Raw genomic sequence first — 19,128 nt, forward strand, 5'->3', positions numbered from 1 at the left:
AAATTAAAAACCGTGTATGCCGAGTTTTTATTGGTTCGGTTTCTTTCGGTTTCAGTTCGGTTTCGGTTTTTTTCAGTTCGGTTTCGGTGATTTTTCGGTTCAAGAGTAACTATATATTCAAGTACTACAAACAAAAGAATACAATTACAATTACTTTCACAACTTACTAATGCAATAGAAATATAAAATCTTTAATTGCATATGACTTAACGTAATTTAGATGATGTATTATGCTTCATTTTTTTTTTCCTACTTTCATCTACCACATTATTAAAACCATGAACTCAAGTAAATTTTTAATTACTAAATAAATAAAATACAATTTCTCAATTTATGAACAAATGCTTAGAATGAGACAAGTAATTGAAAGATAGAAAATAAAAATCACGGTAAAATAATACATATATTATATAAAATGAAATCATTTTATAGTTTCGGTTCGGTTAGGTTTTTGGGTTCGGTTATTTACCTTTCCACCATACCGAATCGAATAATTCGGTATTTCAAAAATAAAAAACCGTACATACAGTTTGCCATTCGGTATGGTTTGAAACAGCTCGATTTTTCGATTTTTTGGTTCGATTTTTCGGTTTTTTTGCTCACCCCTATTACATGGGGTACTTTTACAATTTATTCATACAACGAGCAATTAAGAACTCATTAAGAACTAACAAACAAAACATAAATTGGAATTGTCCTATACGAGACCTGGAAGGCAAGGCAACTACAGGTCAATAAAAATAAAATAAACTAAAAAATTGCATTTATTGTTTTGCCTATCGAACTATATTGTATACTATTCCCGCACGTATTGAATTCTATGCTAGGCATCCAAGATAGTGTGTCCGAAAAATTGCAACTAATCTTAATAAACGACAGAGTCATTTTTGAATCGGTTTTGTAGAACCTACACCTGAGAAAATACACAATGCATATATGTGTTTAGTGAGTAGTTATTTACGTAGATCTCCTGTTTACAACTACATGGTCTATTTCACGAGGCTTAGAATCTCACGAGCCGTCATTCCTCTCTGTTAATTATTAGGATAAATTACAAATATAACTAAACCCGTGTTTTAAAACTAAGGGTATAATTTGAATGTTCGGAAAAGTATTCTTCGCAATGTGCCGTAAGAGCTCGAGATGTTCTTCGACGGTAAACAAAATTCAGACATGGCTCGTGGACATTTTTTTGTAAATACAATTAAACCTCTATAAATTAATACAGTCGATCGGGACCAGCCAAATTCTATTAATTTAGCGACATATTAATCTAACGAAATATTTTTTAACAAGTTACCTTCGAGTCGGGACCGAATAAACATATTATTTAAACAAGGTTGTTAATTTATCGAGGTTCTATTGTTGCCTATTTATTTTTGAGCGTATAGTCCACCAAAAAATAGTAAGAAAATAATATTGGTGAAATAATGATAGCCAGAAGTCATGTCAGAAGACAAAAAAAGGAAAAAAAAAAAAAAAAAAAAGAGAGAAAATGATAGTCACAAGGGTAATTAATTAATGTGAAATATTTTTTTACGGTTTGAAAATTGCTATTTGCGGTTCATAACAAAAAAACATTTATCTCTCTAAAATCCCAAATCCTCCCAAAACCACCCAAAAACCCCAAAATCGAAAATTCGAAATCAAGCTTGAAGAAGGGTTGGGCTTCGATATTTTGAGGTAATTTCGACTATTTTATGTATAATATGCATTTCCCATGTCGATTACGGAACCAATTTCATGTTAAAAAGGCCTAAAAATCGAATTGTAGGACCTTTTTTTTCGCAAAAAATAGGTGGAACGCCCAAGATAGGCGCCCAAGGTGTGTACGAATGCCCGATTCGGGCGTTCATACACTCCATGGGCACCCACCTTGGGCGTTGAAATGGGAAGCAAACGCCCGGTTTGGGCGTTATCCGGGCGAGCGAACGCCCGGTCCAGGCGTTCGCTCGCCCGGATAACGCCCAAACCAGGCGTTCGGGTCGAATTATTTTTTTTTTTTAAAATCAATTATAATAATTTAATAAATTTAAAATATGTTTTATGTTTTGTAGGATGTCTAATTGGATGAAAAAATTGGGAATGAGAAAAGGGAAGGGGCCCGTGATTCGTCCTCCTGCAGATCCGGTGGAGGAGACTACTGCGGAATGGGAGGGCAGAACACACAACCGTGATGTTACCATTTCTAAACGACGTGGGGAACGGACTGGTGCTTTAATACAACCACGTATGACGATCGAGGAGGAGGAGGAGGAGACAGAGGCAGAGCTCGAGCAGGAGATGGATGCATATATGGATCTGCTGGAGGATCGAGGGGTTATAGGGTAAATTCCACTTTCACCCATTATACTTTGGCTCGATATTACTTTACCTTCTTCTACTCTCAATTGCATCGATTTCCCCCCTTGTACTTTGGCTCGATATCACTTTACCCCATTCTATTCTGAATTGTATCGATATGCCTCCCTGTACTTGAAACATTGTCTCAACGTGGCCATCGCCGTTAGTTTTCAGACTTTTGACCTTAACACCGTTTGATCTAAATATGAAAATTACTAAAAAACCACCCCTCACAGTTTAAATAATTATTAAAAAATAAAAAAAATAAGAAAAACAAGAAAAACAAAAAATAAAAAAATAAAAAATTCAAGACACCGAGAAAACATAGTCCACGACGCCAACTACAACTTATTTTTTATTTTATTAATTTTTTTATATGTCACCTAAGAATCTAAAAGTTTTATATTATTAGTTTTTGTTTTAAATAACTCGACCCGAAAAAGATTTATAAAAAAAAATATTAAATCCCACGATACTAAGAAATCTCGATTTTCTGGGGGTAGGTGTAACGTTCAAAAAACGAATATAGCAATAACAATAATAATAACCACAAAAACGATAATATTCGATTCAAAAAACAACGGATACAAGAACCACCCGGGAAGCTCTAACAGTGAAAGTGCTTCGAAGGTTAAGTCCAACACACGCTCAGACGCTCGGAGAAGACGAAGATAGGCTACACAAAATCAGCTGCTCTTCTTCTACTCAAACCTACTATATATATAACCCTAAAAATAGAAAATGCTAGCTAGAAATAGAAAGCGTGAAAAAGAAAACACGATTTTGAGTTATTGAACTTTAGCTGAAAGTCCGTCCCTCAGGTGCCACGTGTTGCTCTTCCATTTGCTGGTGCGGTAGATAGAAAGGTATAAGTTGCTACTGATATTACTAATAGAAACGCATTTACATATTGCGTTTTTGCCTTACTACGATATTACCCTACGGAAGTAATTCTGACTCGACAAATAACAATAGATTGCATGAATTAAAGTTGCATGGTTGAATTCTTCTTCTTCTTCTTCTTTCCTCTTATGTCACTTCTATTTTGCACGTAACAATTCCCCCTTCCCAAATTGTCCTTGTCCTCAAGGACAGAACGAGGGATAACGCCTCTGGAAATCTTCATAGTCTTCCCAAGTGGAATCTTCTTCCGCCATATTGAACCATTTGATTAAGAGTTGAGTTGCAGCCCGGTTGGTGCGCTTCACTATCCTGCGATCAATAACAAACTGTGGTTCAAGAATAATGTGCCCGTGTGTTGTGATTGAAGTGGGGAGATGTTTTTGACTGATATTGGTGCCTATTTTCTTCTTCAATTGAGAGACATGAAACGTGGGATGGATCTTAGAGCCCTTTGGTAAATCTAGTGTATAAGCAACCTCTCCAACTCTGCGGATCACTCAGTAAGGTCCAAAATACCTAGCTGATAACTTATGATAAGTGTGACCCCTCACCGACTGATGTCTATAGGGTTGTAGCTTCACAAAAACCCAATCTGCCTCCTCAAAAAACCGTTCACTCCTTTTCTTATCTGCTTACACCTTCATTCTGTTGTGTGCCTTCTGAAGGTGCCCTTTTATGATTCTGAGGGTAGCTTCGCTATTTTTTAAGCTCCTGTCCACCATGTCATTAGGGGACTCCATAGGTAAGTAAGGTAGGTGTAGAGGAGGCTTCTGTCCAAACATGGCTTCATAGGGAGTGGTGTGGGTAGAAGAGTGGTAGGTGGTGTTATACAACCATTCTGCTAAAGAGAGCCAGTTAATCCACTCATTGGGTCTGTCTCCAGTCACGCATCTCAAATATGCCTCCAAACATTTGTTGACCACTTCAGTCTGACCATCTGTTTATGGATGGTAGGCAGTATAAGTGTGTAACTGAGTGCCTTGCATTTCGAAGAACTCTTGCCAAGAGTTGCTCTTGAAAATGGGGTCCCTATCACTCACAATCACCTTGGGAATTCCATGCAGTTTATACACATAGTCCATAAAGACTTGTGCTACTGCACTGGCTGTGTAAGGGTGTTTGAGTGCTATGAAATGTGCTCCCTTGCTCAGTCTGTCAACTACCACCAAAATGGAGTCCTTCCCCCCAGAATTAGGTAATCCACCAATAAAATCCATAGAAATCTCCTCCCAAATCCGGTTTGGTATAGGTAGAGGTTGCAGCAATCCTGGAGAAGCTAGTGTTTCCCCCTTATTCCTTTGACACACATCACAACTTTGAATGAACATATAGACATCAGATTTTAAACCCTTCCAATATAGTATTTATTTAAGTCTATGTAAGGTACTGTGGATGCCAGAATGCCCTCCTACTGCTGAAGCATGATAGTGGTGGAGAAGAAGTTGCTTCAACCCCTCTTGAGATCCCACCATGAGCTTCCCTTTTCTGAATAACAAATTGTTGTCCCAAGTGGAAGCTGCCCTCTGATTGGTCCCATTCTTGATGGCAGTTATGATTTTTTCCAGTTTAGGATCAGTTGTATAAGTCTTCTTAATCTCTTCCACAAATGCACATTGGTGCCAAGTTATAGTAAACAACGTGGAATCTGCCTTGATTCTAGAGAGACCATCTGCTACTACATTCTCATTTCCTCTCTTGTATACAATAGTGAAATCATACCCCATCAACTTCACTAACCATTTTTGCTGGGCTGGGGTAGACACTCTCTGATCCATAAGGTTTTTTAAACTTTGATGGTCAGTTCTAACCACAAAGTGACTGTCTATGAGGTAAGGCCTCCACTTTTGAATGGCAGTCACCAATGCTAGTGACTCTTTCTCATAAGTAGATAAGCCTCCTTGGTGTGTAGTTAAGGCCTTGCTCATAAAGGAAATAGGTCTTCCTTGCTGCATGAGGACTGCTCCCAACCCACTTTCAGAAGCATCAGTTTCTACTACAAATTCCTTAGAAAAATCTGGTAGTGCCAAAATAGGAGTTTGTGTCATAGCTTGTTTCAGTTCTTGAAAAGCCATTTGAGCTGAATCATTCCATTTGAAACTGTCCTTCCTCAAAAGTGCAGTAAGAGGTTGTGCTATCTTTCCATAGTCTTTCACAAATCTCCTATAGTAGCCTGTCAATCCTAAGAACCCTCTCAACTCCTTCAGTGTCTTTGGTATTGGCCAGTTCACCATGGCTTGGGTCTTGGATGGATCTGCTGCCACTCCCTCTGGAGTAATAATATGCCCTAAGTATTCAATGGTGGTGGTGCCAAATGAACACTTACTCTTCTTCAAGAACAACTGGTTCTTGCTCAGTATCTCCAATGTTTCCCTCAAATGTACCAGATGAGAGTCCCAGTCCCTACTGTAGACTAGAATGTCATCAAAGAATACAAATATGAATTTCCTTAATTGGTGTTGAAACACATCATTCATCAAGCTCTGAAATGTAGATGGTGCATTAGTTAACTCAAATGACATTACTAAAAATTCAAAGTGGCCATGATGTGTTCTGAATGCAGTCTTCATTACATCCTCCTTTTGCATTCTAATCTGATGATAACCAGATCTTAAATCTAACTTAGAGAATACAGTAGCACCATGGAGCTCATCCAAAAGCTCTTCAATCACTGGAATGGGAAATTTATCCTTAATGGTATGCTTATTCAGTTCCCTATAATCCACACACATCCTCCAAGTGTGGTCCTTCTTTTTAACCAACACCACAGGAGAAGAAAAAGGGCTAGAGCTCGGTCTGATCACCCCAGATTGTAGCAAGTCCTCAACTATCTTCTCAATTTCAGTTTTCTGAATGGTAGGGTATCTGTAAGGTCTAACATTCACTGCTTCTGTTCCTCATTTCAAGTGAATTCTATGGTCATGTGATCTGTTGGGTGGCAATGCCTTGGGTTCCTTGAACAGATTCTCATACTCAGTGAGCAATTGCTGTAGAGATTGATCCATGTGAACCTCCAAGGACTGGAAACTTGCCTCAGTGCTTGTTGGTTCATTTTCTAACTCTTCATACTCTTCACACTCTTGCATGGTCCCGATGCACTAATATGCAATTTGTGAAGGGTTCTGTAAGATCCTATTGAGTTTTTTTGTTGGAAACCATCTTAACATTGTTCTGATGGAGGCCTCTAAGCATCACCTTTCTTCCCCCATAATTGAACTCCATTCTCAGTTCTTGATAGTTACTAACTATGTCCCCCAGAGTTGCTAACCACTGTATTCCCAGTACTAGATCACAAGTGCCCAAGGGTAGGGTCATCACATCTGCTGTAAATTCCACTCCATGTATCTTCCACACAAAGTCTATGCATTTGTACTGACTTCTCAGCCTGTTTCCCCCAGCCACAGTCACTGAGAAGGGCTTAGACTCCATCAACTTACACCCCAACAACTTAGCAGTTTCCAAATCAATGAAATTGTGGGTAGCTCCATTGTCTATCAAGATTCTAATGGTCTTTCCTCTTGCTGATCATTTTAACCTCATGGTTTTAAAATCATGAGCTCTAGTGATAGCATGAACAGACACATGAGAGATGGGTTCATCCCCTTCCCACTCTTGTTTATCCTCTGATGTTATAATAGAATGAGATTCAAGCTCACTTCCAGGGCTTCCTTCCTCATCCCCAATCTCCATCACATACATTTGTCTTCTTTTGGGGCAGTGATGATCTCTAGAGTACTTCTCATCACACCAAAAACAAAGCCCTTTAGCTCTACGCTCATCTAGGTCTTGGTTGGGTATTCTTCGGTTTGGGCTCATGGATGGATTTTTAGGTGGGTAATTGTTTGGTTTTGGTAGGATATGGGGTGAGTAGTGAGGGTTATGGTGAGGTTTGGGCGGTTGGAAGTGGGGGGTGTGAGTGGGGTTTCGGTTAAGAGGTAAAGGGTTGGGTCTGTGGTGAGTGTAAGTGGCTCGAATAGGTGGTTGAGTTGTGTTTTTCCTTGGTGAGTTCATTTCCATAGATTGTTCTTGTAACTTGGCTAAACGTACTACTTCCATCATGGTTTTGGGCTTAAACATTCGAATGGGAATTGCGATTTCTGGTTCTACCCCTCCTAAGAAACAACTCACTGCTTGAGTTTCTGAAAGATCCACACTGTTCATTAATACATCAAACTGGTCCAAAAAGTCTTGTAGTGGTCCGGTCTGTTTCAGATTCATCAACTCGGACATAGGGTCTTCGAAGAGTAAGGTTCCAAATCTGCTGTTGAGGGCTTGAATGTACTCTTCCCAGTGAGGGATCTCCCTGGTTAGTCTGGCCTTCATGTATGTTTGATGCATCTGCAGTGCTCTTCCATCCAAGTGCATGGAAGCCAACTTGACCTTAGATCCAACCGGAGTTTCATCTACATCAAAGAATTGTTCGCATCGATACACCCATTTCTTCAGATCTATACCATCAAACTGTGGAAACTCCATCGACGAGCATTTTGTAGGCATCTGATACTCCAGATGCCCTGGATTTTCCACTCTATTCCTTCTTCCTTCCGGATCTGGTACTCGAGGCCCCTCCGCCGTTGGATCTGGAATTCCGATGAGTTTAGTTAACATCACCGCCATTCCAGCTCGCATCTCTTGCATATTCCGGCTACTCTCCTCTCTACTCTTATGATTACTCTGTGTTAAGGAGTGGATCTGATCTCGCAGCTGGTCCATTTCCTTGCGCAGCTCAGCATACCTAGTTTAGTTCCTTCTGCCATGACTACTCTTCCTTATTTCCAGACTCTGAGCCGCCGAGGACCGACGGCTCTGATACCAACTGCAACGTTCAAAAAACGAATATAGCAATAACAATAATAATAACCACAAAAACGATAATATTCGATTCAACAAACAACGGATACAATAACCACCCGGGAAGCTCTAACACTGAAAGTGCTTCGAAGGTTAAGTCCAACACACGCTCAGACGCTCGGAGAAGACGAAGATAGGCTACACAAAATCAGCTGCTCTTCTTCTACTCAAACCTACTATATATATAACCCTAAAAATAGGAAATGCTAGCTAGAAATAGAAAGCGTGAAAAAAGAAAACACGATTTTGAGTTATTGAACTTTAGCTGAATGTCCGTCCCTCAGGTGCCATGTGTTGCTCTTCCATTTGCTGGTGCGGTAGATAGAAAGGTATAAAGTTGCTGATATTACTAATAGAAACGCATTTACATATTGCGTTTTTGCCTTACTACGATACTACCCTACGGAAGTAATTCTGACTCGACAAATAACAATAGATTGCATGAATTAAAGTTGCATGGCTGAATTTTGTTACATCATAAGAAGTTTGCACTTTGTTACATAAATATTTAACGGTTTTTGTGCATAAGTCACTAACCAACCATCTTTATCATTTTAGGTTTAGGGGTTATATCTCTTTCACCAATAAGTTCACCCCTTTAATATTTATTATAAACAGGAAATTACAATTTGCACCCCTGAACTATAGGGTTTGTCCCAATCACCCCCTAAACTATATAACTTAACAAAAAGGCCCCTATCATTTTGGGTCAACATTAAACAGAATGATACCGTTAAGTTTTGAGTCATTTACATTTTTGCTCTCAAATCCCCTCCAAGTAAAATCATCTTTCGCTCCATCACCCAATCTTAACTTCATTACTGCTGCTCTCTCTTGTTTTTCGGTTCCTAAAAAACAAAAAAATATAAGCTTATGTAAAATCAGAAGATATATTAGACGGAGAGAAGGATTTGGCCAAAAATACATAATTAAATTATCCAAGTTTCGGGGCTAAGTGTGTTGTTGTCTCGTTCTCCATTTACACATCACTAACCTGCAGTCTGTGCCCCAACAGCCAAAACCGCGTCACACGTGCCGAATGTCCAACCCAGATCCTGATTCTCCGACTGCACACACGGTGAGCCTGGGACCACCGTCTTCTCTTTCTCTCCTCATTCACCATTGCCTAAGAATTGTGAATCTTCTTTCTGCAAAACCTTTTTCTAGGCATTGAGAATTTGCACAAAACCTTTTGCACAAAACGAGTACAAATTAGAGAACATTCCAAGAAATCTAGAAGATAATGTTGAATTTGACACCATATAGGTGGACGTGTAAGAAGATTCATAATTGATGGGTAGTTGTAATTATCCAAACATGATTGTATTTTTCTGTAATTTGACCTTATCTCATGTGTGACCGTAATCTATCTCAAAAACAATAAAAACTTAAAGGGCTCTTTATGGATAAGTCCTAACCAACCATCTTTATTATTCTAAGTTCGGGGGCTATATCTCTTTTGCCTATAAGCTCATCCATTTAGTATGTATTATAAATAAATGAAAAAATTAATGTATATGACAACCCTTTAAACCTAATTTCTAATTATAACACCAATTTAACTTCAATTTAATCAATTTTAACCATAAAAATTCACTTTTGACATTTTCTTTTTTGAAACTTCTTTTTGCCGTCGGTTTCCGACGTTGATTTTTTGTTTTCTGTTTTTTACGCCGTCGGTTTTCTGAGTTGACCGACTGTCTGCGCCGGTCTCCAGTGTTGACTTTTTTCTTCTTCTAATTTTATTCATTTTTTTACACCGGCCGCTGAACGTTGACCGTAATTTTACTCTCATTGACAGTAATTGCATTGTTGCTGACAGTAATTGTACTGTTGTCGGTAGTACATTTGCGTAATTGTACTGTCGTTGAGAGTAAAATTACTGTAAACACAATAATATTACTGCCCAACCACATCAATATTATTATTTTTTTAGCCTTTTCTATTTTGTTTGATTTATTGACCCGTGAAAGTAATAATATTAGGGGCTCTTTGATATAACCCCCTCAATATTTCTTTTAATAGGGAAAAGTCCAAACTACTTTAGACCATTTGAGAAAAACACACTCCTAATTTCAACCACCCATTCTTTCCAATTATGTCATTTTTTTGCCACCTCATCAGCACTATCCGGCTCATGACCCATCAGCCGTGTCTTTTTTTTCTTTTTTTTTTTAATTTTGATTATTATTTTTTTATTATTTCTTTTTTTTCCATTTTTTTATTTTTAAATATTTTTTTTTTACCATTTTTTAACCTTTTTTCTCTATGAGGTATTTTAATCAACTATGAAGCATATTAATCGACTATGATGAATCATAGTCGATTAAGGAACAGACTACTAAAATAACAAATCACAACTACAAAAAAATGAAAACTCAACTATAATTTACAAAAACAAAATATATACAGACATCATAATTTATTAGGTAAATTACAAACACCCCTGAGGTATGGTTAATTTACGAAAAAACCCCTCTTGTTTGGATAATTACATCTACCCCCTCAACTATGATTTTTTCTTACACCTCCACCCTTATGGTGTCAAATTCAACGTAATCATCTAGATTCTGTGAAATTTGCTCTAGTTTTTACTCGTTTTTTGTAAAAATACAGTTTCTGATGCACCACAATATGATATATACAAGTCAAAAAACACATATTATGATCAGCTTGCTTCAAAACGTAGAGTTCCAATAAGATAAAACGGGTACAAAAGTAAATCAACACCGCCCGAGACTGACGTTAACTGCTGGTCAGCGACGGCAGAAAGAAGAAATAAAAAAGAGAAAAACTAATCGAAAAAAGTCAACGTCGGAGACTGACGGAAAAAGCAGACATAAAAAAGTCAACGACGGCAACGAGCGAAATTACAATCAAAATTGGGTTATGAGTTAAAATTGAATAATTGGTGAAATTTGGGGTCAAATTGAGATTAAATTGAGTTAAATAATGAAATTGAAGCATATTAAAATGTGAAGGAATATTGTTTTCAAAAAAAAAAATGTGAAGGAATATTTAATTTTTTTTTACACACCTCTTGACCTTGTATGATTTTTTCGTATAAAAATATTTTTTGTCTGGATCATTTTATCAATTAGTAGCGTATGATGAACTTATTTAGAATAAACCCAAAAAAATAAAAAAGGAAACAAGAAAAAAAAAAGAAAAAGTATCATATCAACTTCCAAATTCAACCACTCACGGTCCACCCGTAGAAATCAGAAATTGACAAAATCCATTTTCCCTCCCCATATATATAAAGAAGAAATACACAGATAATAATAATACAAAGAGAAATTTGGGAGGAAAAAAAAAAGGGAAGAAAAAATGAATTCCCTGGCCACTCGATCCCTTAAATCGAAATCCTCCCTCTTCGTTCTCTCCAGATTCACCCAATTTTTCTCCACCACAACCACGCCATCTCAGCCTCATTCCGATTTCCAGAATTACCCTCCAACCCTCGATGGCTTGCGCCGCCGCCTCGCCGCCGAATCGCCGACGCTGGGCGAATTCGTTCAGCTTCAATCGGACCAGAGTTATTCTGTGGAGGTGGGCACCAAGAAGAAGCCATTGCCGAAGCCTAAATGGATGAAGGAATCGATCCCCGGTGGGGAGAAGTACACGCAGATCAAGAAGAAATTGAGGGAGTTGAAATTGCATACTGTTTGTGAGGAGGCTAAGTGCCCTAATTTGGGCGAGTGTTGGTCTGGAGGTGAAACGGGAACCGCCACCGCCACGATTATGATTCTTGGTGATACCTGTACTCGTGGCTGCAGGTATGGATTGAATTCGATATAAAATATATTTTCTCGTGCTGAATTTGTTGCTTTTTAGGTTTGTTTAGCTTTGGAACTTTGCCTTTGATGTATTGATTTATCTAATCGAAGGGGTAGATTAATACGAGTGATGCGATTATTGAAATGATGGGTTATTGTAAACCGGTGGAAAATGTTGCATATGGAAATTTAGTATGTTGGTTGAATGAATGAAACACAAGTTCTTACCTTTCGTATGTATCGTTAGAGAGTTTTAAGTTTTAAATCAATCGAGGTGTTTTTGTTCTTACGTGTAAGGTAATTTGGTACTCTAGTTGTCTTGGTAATAAGTGCCATTTTAATTGAGTTTAAATCTGCTCGATGCATGGGTCGATGGCTGACAAGAGTCTCGTTAAGAGAATTCCTAATATTGTAATTCATACCACAGTTGCTCCAAGTTAAGTCAAACTGAAAATTGTAATAAAAATTTTATTTCTTCATAGTCCCAGAACAAAGTTACGTGGTTCAACGAAGTTTAATAGTGAAGATGTTAAGATGATACAATGACGACGAGCCTTTTAAGATTTACTACCCATTTACTGATAGGGACTTGAGTTACTTCAATAGAAGAGAAATGGAAATATTTGAAAAAATTCTTGAATTATTGCATCTTTTTTCTGATTGGGTTCTCTCTAAACCAATTCAGGTTTTGCAATGTAAAGACATCACGCACTCCACCTCCTCCCGACCCTGAGGAGCCCACAAACGTTGCTGAAGCAATAGCTTCGTGGGGTTTGGAATATGTGGTGATAACGAGTGTTGATCGGGATGATTTACCTGATCAAGGAAGTGGACATTTTGCGGAGACTGTACAGAAGTTGAAGATACTGAAGCCAACTATGCTTATAGAAGCCTTGGGTATGAATTATGTGTTCGTATTAGTGTTTAAATCAGTCCAGCATGTGAACTTGGAACATGGCAAACTCGGTTACACACTGAAGTAAAATATAAAGACCTTATCTATAGCTATGGTCCAAAATTGGCCATGCGGCGATTTTTTCAGAATCCACAATCTGCTATTGTTTCTTCGGAATAATCTTGGACTTTTGTGAATGCTATATAGAGAGAATTTAATCCTCTTATATTTTCTCTCGAAGTGGAGATTCTTACAAACAACACATCCAGTAATTTGTCTTCAAGAATGGCTTCTATTACCTGCCCAAATTAAATTGCTGATTCCTCACCTTACCTTTTCTACTTTGAGACCCGTTCTCCATGGAAAATGTCACATATGATGCATAATGGAAGTGCAAACATACAGATTATGTTCAACCGAGTAATGTTTTCTTTTCTGTAAACGTAGACGTCTATGTGAATTTTATTTGTTATTATATTCTTGTTTTGTCGATATTTATATATATGATTTGTCTTGGTAATGAATGATGGTGATGCATATATCAAAAAATCCTTCTTTGAAGTTTGAGCTGATTTTCATGTTGCCTATGTTGTTCCAAAACTGCAGTTCCTGATTTCCGAGGAGACTCTGGCTGTGTGGAGAAAGTTGCCAAATCAGGATTAGATGTTTTTGCGCACAACATTGAAACCGTCGAAGAGCTTCAGAGTGCAGTTCGTGATCATCGTGCTAACTTTAAGCAATCAATGGATGTTTTAATGATGGCAAAAGAGTTTGCCCCACCAGGAACACTCACCAAAACTTCGATAATGTTGGGGTGCGGAGAAACACCGGACCAAGTAGTGAAAACTATGGAGAAAGTGAGGGCAGCTGGCGTTGATGTCATGACACTCGGTCAGTACATGCGACCATCAAAGCGTCATATGCCCGTGTCGGAATACATTACTCCTGAGACTTTTGAGAAGTACCAAATTCTCGGCACGCAAATGGTTTGTTTCCCTTCTTTTTGTTTCATTGGAAATTACTTGTTTTCTTACCATGACATGAATGAGAGAGAACATGAATCTTTGAATTGCTGTCTTCTAGTCAATTTTACATGTATTCTTCCCCTGATTGCACGCAATATGTTCTCGTTTTCGATGCTTTTCTATTTGAATATAATTTATTTAAGCTGGGAATAAGCATTGAAGACCACCTTGCTAGGTGTCTCCATATTCATACGGTGCTATCTCTGTATGTTTTGGGTTCCTCCAATGTTTTTGTAAATGGTTACTTTCCTTGCTAAAATTATCGTCTTAATGTTTCCAGGTTTACCTTTAATGATTTTTTTTATGGAATAGCGTATCGAGTAACAGACTTATGGAACAAAATAGAAGTAGTAATTGTTAAGATTATTCTTGATCCCTTCCTTTCTGTACGGAATTCTTAAGGGCAAAAGTCTATGCTAATTGTGTGAATTGCATTTATTTCTCTGCTTATCTGATCAATAAACTGAACTTTTCTTTCTTTTTTTTTTTTTTAACTGTCATTTTTTTAATACTATGGGCGAAATGAATGTTATCTAACAAATCTGTTGGACATGTTTATAGTAGCGTATTTGGTTGGATTTGACGTGAAGATTTTATTTCTTTAAAAAAATTCTGATCGGATGCGGTAATCACCTATAACAATTTTATTCATGCATGAAGCTAGATTCCGTAACTTGTAGCAAAGATCCATCTTAGCAGATTTGTTTGTAACCGTAGCATGAGTACACATATATGCACACAACACAAGTAAATATAGCCAGATTTGCTTTTTTAGTTTTGTGGTGATATATATTTTATTCAGCTGGCAACATTATATCTAATGTATATATGTGTCGCCAAAAAAACTGATGTTTGTTGTGTCTATGTGGCAGGGATTCCGATACGTGGCATCGGGCCCCATGGTGAGGTCATCGTACAAGGCTGGTGAATTCTATATCAAATCCATGATAGAATCAGACCGTGCTTCATCTTCTTCTGCATAGATCCAAAAGATCATTTTCAAGATTTCGTAACCATTTCATTCGTTTGTGAAGAGGGCCTTTCATTTGTTTCAGTTGGCGCCTCATTTCACCACGGAATAAGAAAATCATATTCTGCTTACTTTCTTTTCTAAGCAAATCGGAGTGATGTTTAAAAGTAGTCCGGTGTAGTTGTATATTTATTTTTTGGTGTAAATTGCAATTAGAATAATTGCTGTTTTTATAACTTGAATCAATGAATGGTATAACAAGATGGTTGTGATCTTCAAGTATGTTGTTGTATTGTTGGATTTCCAATCTTGTTTTATCCTTTCATTACTTGATCAGAAAGTGTATTGTAACTAGTACATAAGCATGCTTTCTGATTCTATTGTAATCTTATTTGATTTTTGGCCAAAAACACAATATATATATATATATATAGCAATTACTTAGGATTGTTGGTTTTGTCCAATGGACTTTCTTGACTTGCACGTTAGAAAAACGATGAACGGATTATCGATCATACAAGAAACAAGATAACCAATTTTTGTTGCTATATTAAGGTTGTTTCTTCAAGACGTGATTGATGATCGAAGCACGAACAGCCTTACAATCGTTCTTTCTTAGGTTGTTTCTTTATGATGGGATTGATGTTCAAGCCGTTGGTTAGAGCACAAGTGGATGTAAGAGATGCCTTGAGTATGCTTAAAGCCTGCATGCACCAAAAAACAAGTCGACCTTAACGACCTAACTTATAAACGAAATAAATGCGAACGTGTAATAAAAGTTGAATCATATTCATATTATTACCTCTTGCAACCCGACTTGCATCTTCACTTCTTTGACATCAGATAAAGGGATTTTCAATTTGTTGAGCATAGAAAGAGTCGAGGTCATAGTAAAAGGAGTGACGGTCAAATCATCACTCACCATATACATTGTCGGTCCTTGTCTAACATACCTTCGAAACTCAATAGCAGGATTCCGACCGGTATAAGACAACCACTCAATACCAGGTTCCCTACTAGTAGAAGAAATCCAATGTGACTGCCGACTGAAGTAATACAGTCGAGGAGCAGTTTGTTCACTGAGAGGGAAAATCGGGGTTTTGGACATGTAACCATAAGGTATCTTAGGATTCATTAGCCTATTTTTTGTATCTGCATTAATCAGATATTTGTCCCCGTTAATATTTGCTACACTTCGGTACAAATTATCTAATTTGGTAAGAGAAGTGTTGCCGCCCAAAAGGAACGCAACGCCTCCGAGAGGGATAACCAACAAACCGAAAAGGAAATCAATAAAATCCTCCTCCGACTGCGCAAACAATAATTTATTGCTTGATTTCTGCAGCATCAAATTCAAAACCATCTTCTTAGACTTCCTGAGTTGCTTCTTTCTCCTCCTCGCCAAATAAAATTCCTGCTTCGGTTTTTACGGCTACTGAGTCCATCCGAGTTTGTAATAAATCCTTCAGCAAACTCATAATCTAACACATACATTTTTAAATAAAAAAAGAGAAGAAATTAAAAAAAAAAAAAAAAAAGATAAGTTACACATTAATATTTTTTTGGGTAAATTACAACCACCCCTGAGGTATGGTCAAATTACGAAAACCCCCCTCGTGTTTGGATAATTACAACCACCCTCAAATATAAATCTTCTTACACGTCCACCCTTGCGGTTTCATATTTAATGGAGCCTTGGAGATTATATGGAATATTAACACTTTTGTACACGTTTTATCTCATTTGAACTCCACAATTTGAAGCAAGGTGATCATAATATGTATTTTTTTGGCTTGTATATATCAAATTGTGGTGCATCAGAAACTTTATTTTAACACAAAATGAGTACAAACTAGAGCGCATTCCACGAAATCTAGATGATTATGTTGAATTTGACACCATAACGGTGGAGGTGTAAGAAAAAATCATAGTTGTGGGGTAGATGTAATTATCCAAATAAGAGGAGTTTTTTCGTAAATTGACCATACTCCAGGGGTGGTTGTAATTTACCCTATTTTTTTTTTTAACAAAATTCATTGAAGAAATGTAATCAAGAGTCTTACATAATTCAATCGACAAGTCGAATTCCTTGCTTCGGCTCCTTCCGCATCCGTAATGCCAAGATTGCCCAGAGTTTTAATGACTGATCCACCCACATTAGGCACCACCCGCATATCACCGGACATTAAAAAAAGATGCTCTTTTTACGGTAAAAATTCCACCACCGCCGCCGCCGCCGTAATCAATGTTGCCAGATGAATCCCTTATAACAAGCTCTCTTTTCAGACTTTTCCCACATCGGCAAACAGGAGCGTCGTAGTGCATGCTTATATTTACGTGTCTGTAATGAACACAGTTAACGTCTTCACAGCAAAAGTACTTGGCCGGTTGAAACGTACCGTTGATATCGATTTTTAGTTGACGGCGTTCGTATTCGGAGGAGCTTTTTGGGCTGAGAAGCATCGCCTTACAACCCTCCGACAAAAAATTATCGCTTTCAAAATCGGCTACGCCATTGTACAAACTGGTTAAGCTTCCGATCATCGGCGGTGCCTTTTCATCTCCATAGTGCTGATTCAAAACTCTTACAATGGTCCCCAACGGTAATGTCAGAAAGCTAAATAAGACATCGGTAAAATCAGTACCAGCTTCTAGGAATAGTAGTTTGTTGTTCTGTTTGTTTGCCATAACTTTCAAAACGAATTCAACTTCTTTTGAATCAGACATTGTTTTGGCTTGATCAATACAAATTCAAAAAATTTAGAAAATAAAAAATGGGAGGGAATTGAAGAGGAGGGGGGTTGACGGCGCAAATGAATAATAAATGTGGGGTCGAGAATAAGCGTATTTATATTAGGGCTTTTTCTCTCGGAGGCTTTAAGATATAGGTCCTAATGAGAAAACTTACTAGAACTAAATGACAAGCTTAATTAAATCTTTGCTATAAATTCTCTGTGAAATTCATTTCAAAAATGCCCCCACTTACAAATTTTAATTAAAAAATTCATATTGTATTTATCATTTTTTAGTCTTGAATATTTTCAGTTTTTACCTAATATTTTAATTTTTTTTTACAAAACACACGTTTTTCTTTTTTCTTTTTTTTTTTTTCTTTTCTCTTTCTTCATTTAATCATTTTTACACTAATATAAAACAAAAAAAAATCCTTTATTTATATAATATAGAAAATTACGAAAAAAAAACATGTTTTTTTTTAATCCGATTTACATATTTTTTTTATATTTTGTTTTAGTTTTATCTGTTGTTAATAATATTGCAGTAGACTTTGGTGTACTATGATATATTATGGTGTACTATAGTTTACGGTGTACTATAGTTTACTATAACGTACTATGGTTTACTACGGTATACTATGGTTTACTATGGCGTATATTCCAAACCCTAGGATCAAAACATAGTATCAGCCGTCGGCAAACCCTAGAGCAAACAAATCACAGCCGCCACCAACTACTATCCGCCAATCCTAACCGTCAACCTAAACCCTAGCGCCGTCAAAAAACCCTAGGTTTATGCAATCGCCTCCAACCACCGATCTAACCTCACACCACCATCTCCAATGGCCACCTCCACCATAACCATCACCTCTATGACCACGACCACCACCGCCATCGCCATAGACCCACCTCCGTTGCCTCCTTCTACACCCTCCCTCTCCACCGCACCGTCGCTGAGGTCTCCAAAAACCTCGAGATCTTCAGATCTATTCATCGCTTCCTTCACCCTACTCTACTGCTCGACGACGGATCAAGAATAGATCCTCAAAGTCTTCAGATCTCGGCAGCAGTGGCGGTGGCATCCTCGGTTTGCCCCCTATCGATTTGCAAGAGAGAGAGAGAATGGGATGAGTTGGACAACAGAAATATAAGAGAGGAAGAGAGAGAGGTGGAACGGTTGAAAAGAAGAGAGAAAAGATTGGGGTGTGAAAGACCGTGAAAAGAGAGAATGAGAGAAATGAGAGATAAACCTAATCTTTTATTATTTATATTAAGGGTATTTTCGGGTTAAACAAAAATAAAAGGATGTAGATCAAATTTTATTTTAAATTAGGGATTTAGTTATTTTATTTGAGGTTGTCATCCACATCAAAATAAGTTTGTGTTGAGGGGCTCCTAGCATATTACCCCTTTTCTTTTTGTTTTGTTAGGGTTGATTTATTATAGGGATAAACCATCGTTAGGTAAAATAATATAGTCTGGACCCAATTTATAATTTATTCTTTGTAAACAAACTCATTTAATATTGTCTGAATTGTGTGATCTCTCTAAGCTTATGTTAACGTTGATTATGGCATTCTTTGTTCATGCTTTTCTCCTATTTTCTCTCACTTCTTCTTATTCATCTCTT

General features: G+C 37.4%; 3 protein-coding genes across 3 annotated transcripts; 1 reads left to right on the forward strand and 2 right to left on the reverse strand.

Annotated features, from left to right (window-relative positions):
• Positions 1-11,308: 11,308 nt before the first annotated feature.
• LOC105970602 (lipoic acid synthase 1) lies at positions 11,309-15,042 on the forward strand. The gene is made up of 4 exons (XM_012995431.2): positions 11,309-11,873; positions 12,559-12,770; positions 13,375-13,754; positions 14,666-15,042. Exons 1-4 carry the CDS (start codon positions 11,425-11,427, stop codon positions 14,774-14,776), a joined length of 1,152 nt encoding a protein of 383 aa, XP_012850885.2. The 5' UTR covers positions 11,309-11,424; the 3' UTR covers positions 14,777-15,042.
• Positions 15,043-15,288: 246 nt separating this feature from the next.
• Positions 15,289-17,469, reverse strand: LOC148768577 (uncharacterized). The gene is made up of 3 exons (XM_088821926.1): positions 16,827-17,469; positions 15,566-16,244; positions 15,289-15,467 (listed from the first exon to the last, which is right to left on the reverse strand). Exons 2-3 carry the CDS (start codon positions 16,124-16,126, stop codon positions 15,363-15,365), a joined length of 666 nt encoding a protein of 221 aa, XP_088678052.1. The 5' UTR covers positions 16,127-16,244; positions 16,827-17,469; the 3' UTR covers positions 15,289-15,362.
• On the reverse strand, positions 16,939-17,490 carry LOC105970534 (uncharacterized). The gene has a single exon (XM_088821277.1). It carries the CDS (start codon positions 17,488-17,490, stop codon positions 16,939-16,941), a length of 552 nt encoding a protein of 183 aa, XP_088677403.1.
• Between the last annotated feature and the right edge of the window lie 1,638 nt (positions 17,491-19,128).

The sequence above is a fragment of the Erythranthe guttata genome, chromosome 8 (genome assembly GCF_056151865.1).
Source record: "Erythranthe guttata isolate IM_541 chromosome 8, IM_541, whole genome shotgun sequence".
Lineage (NCBI taxonomy): Eukaryota > Viridiplantae > Streptophyta > Magnoliopsida > Lamiales > Phrymaceae > Erythranthe > Erythranthe guttata.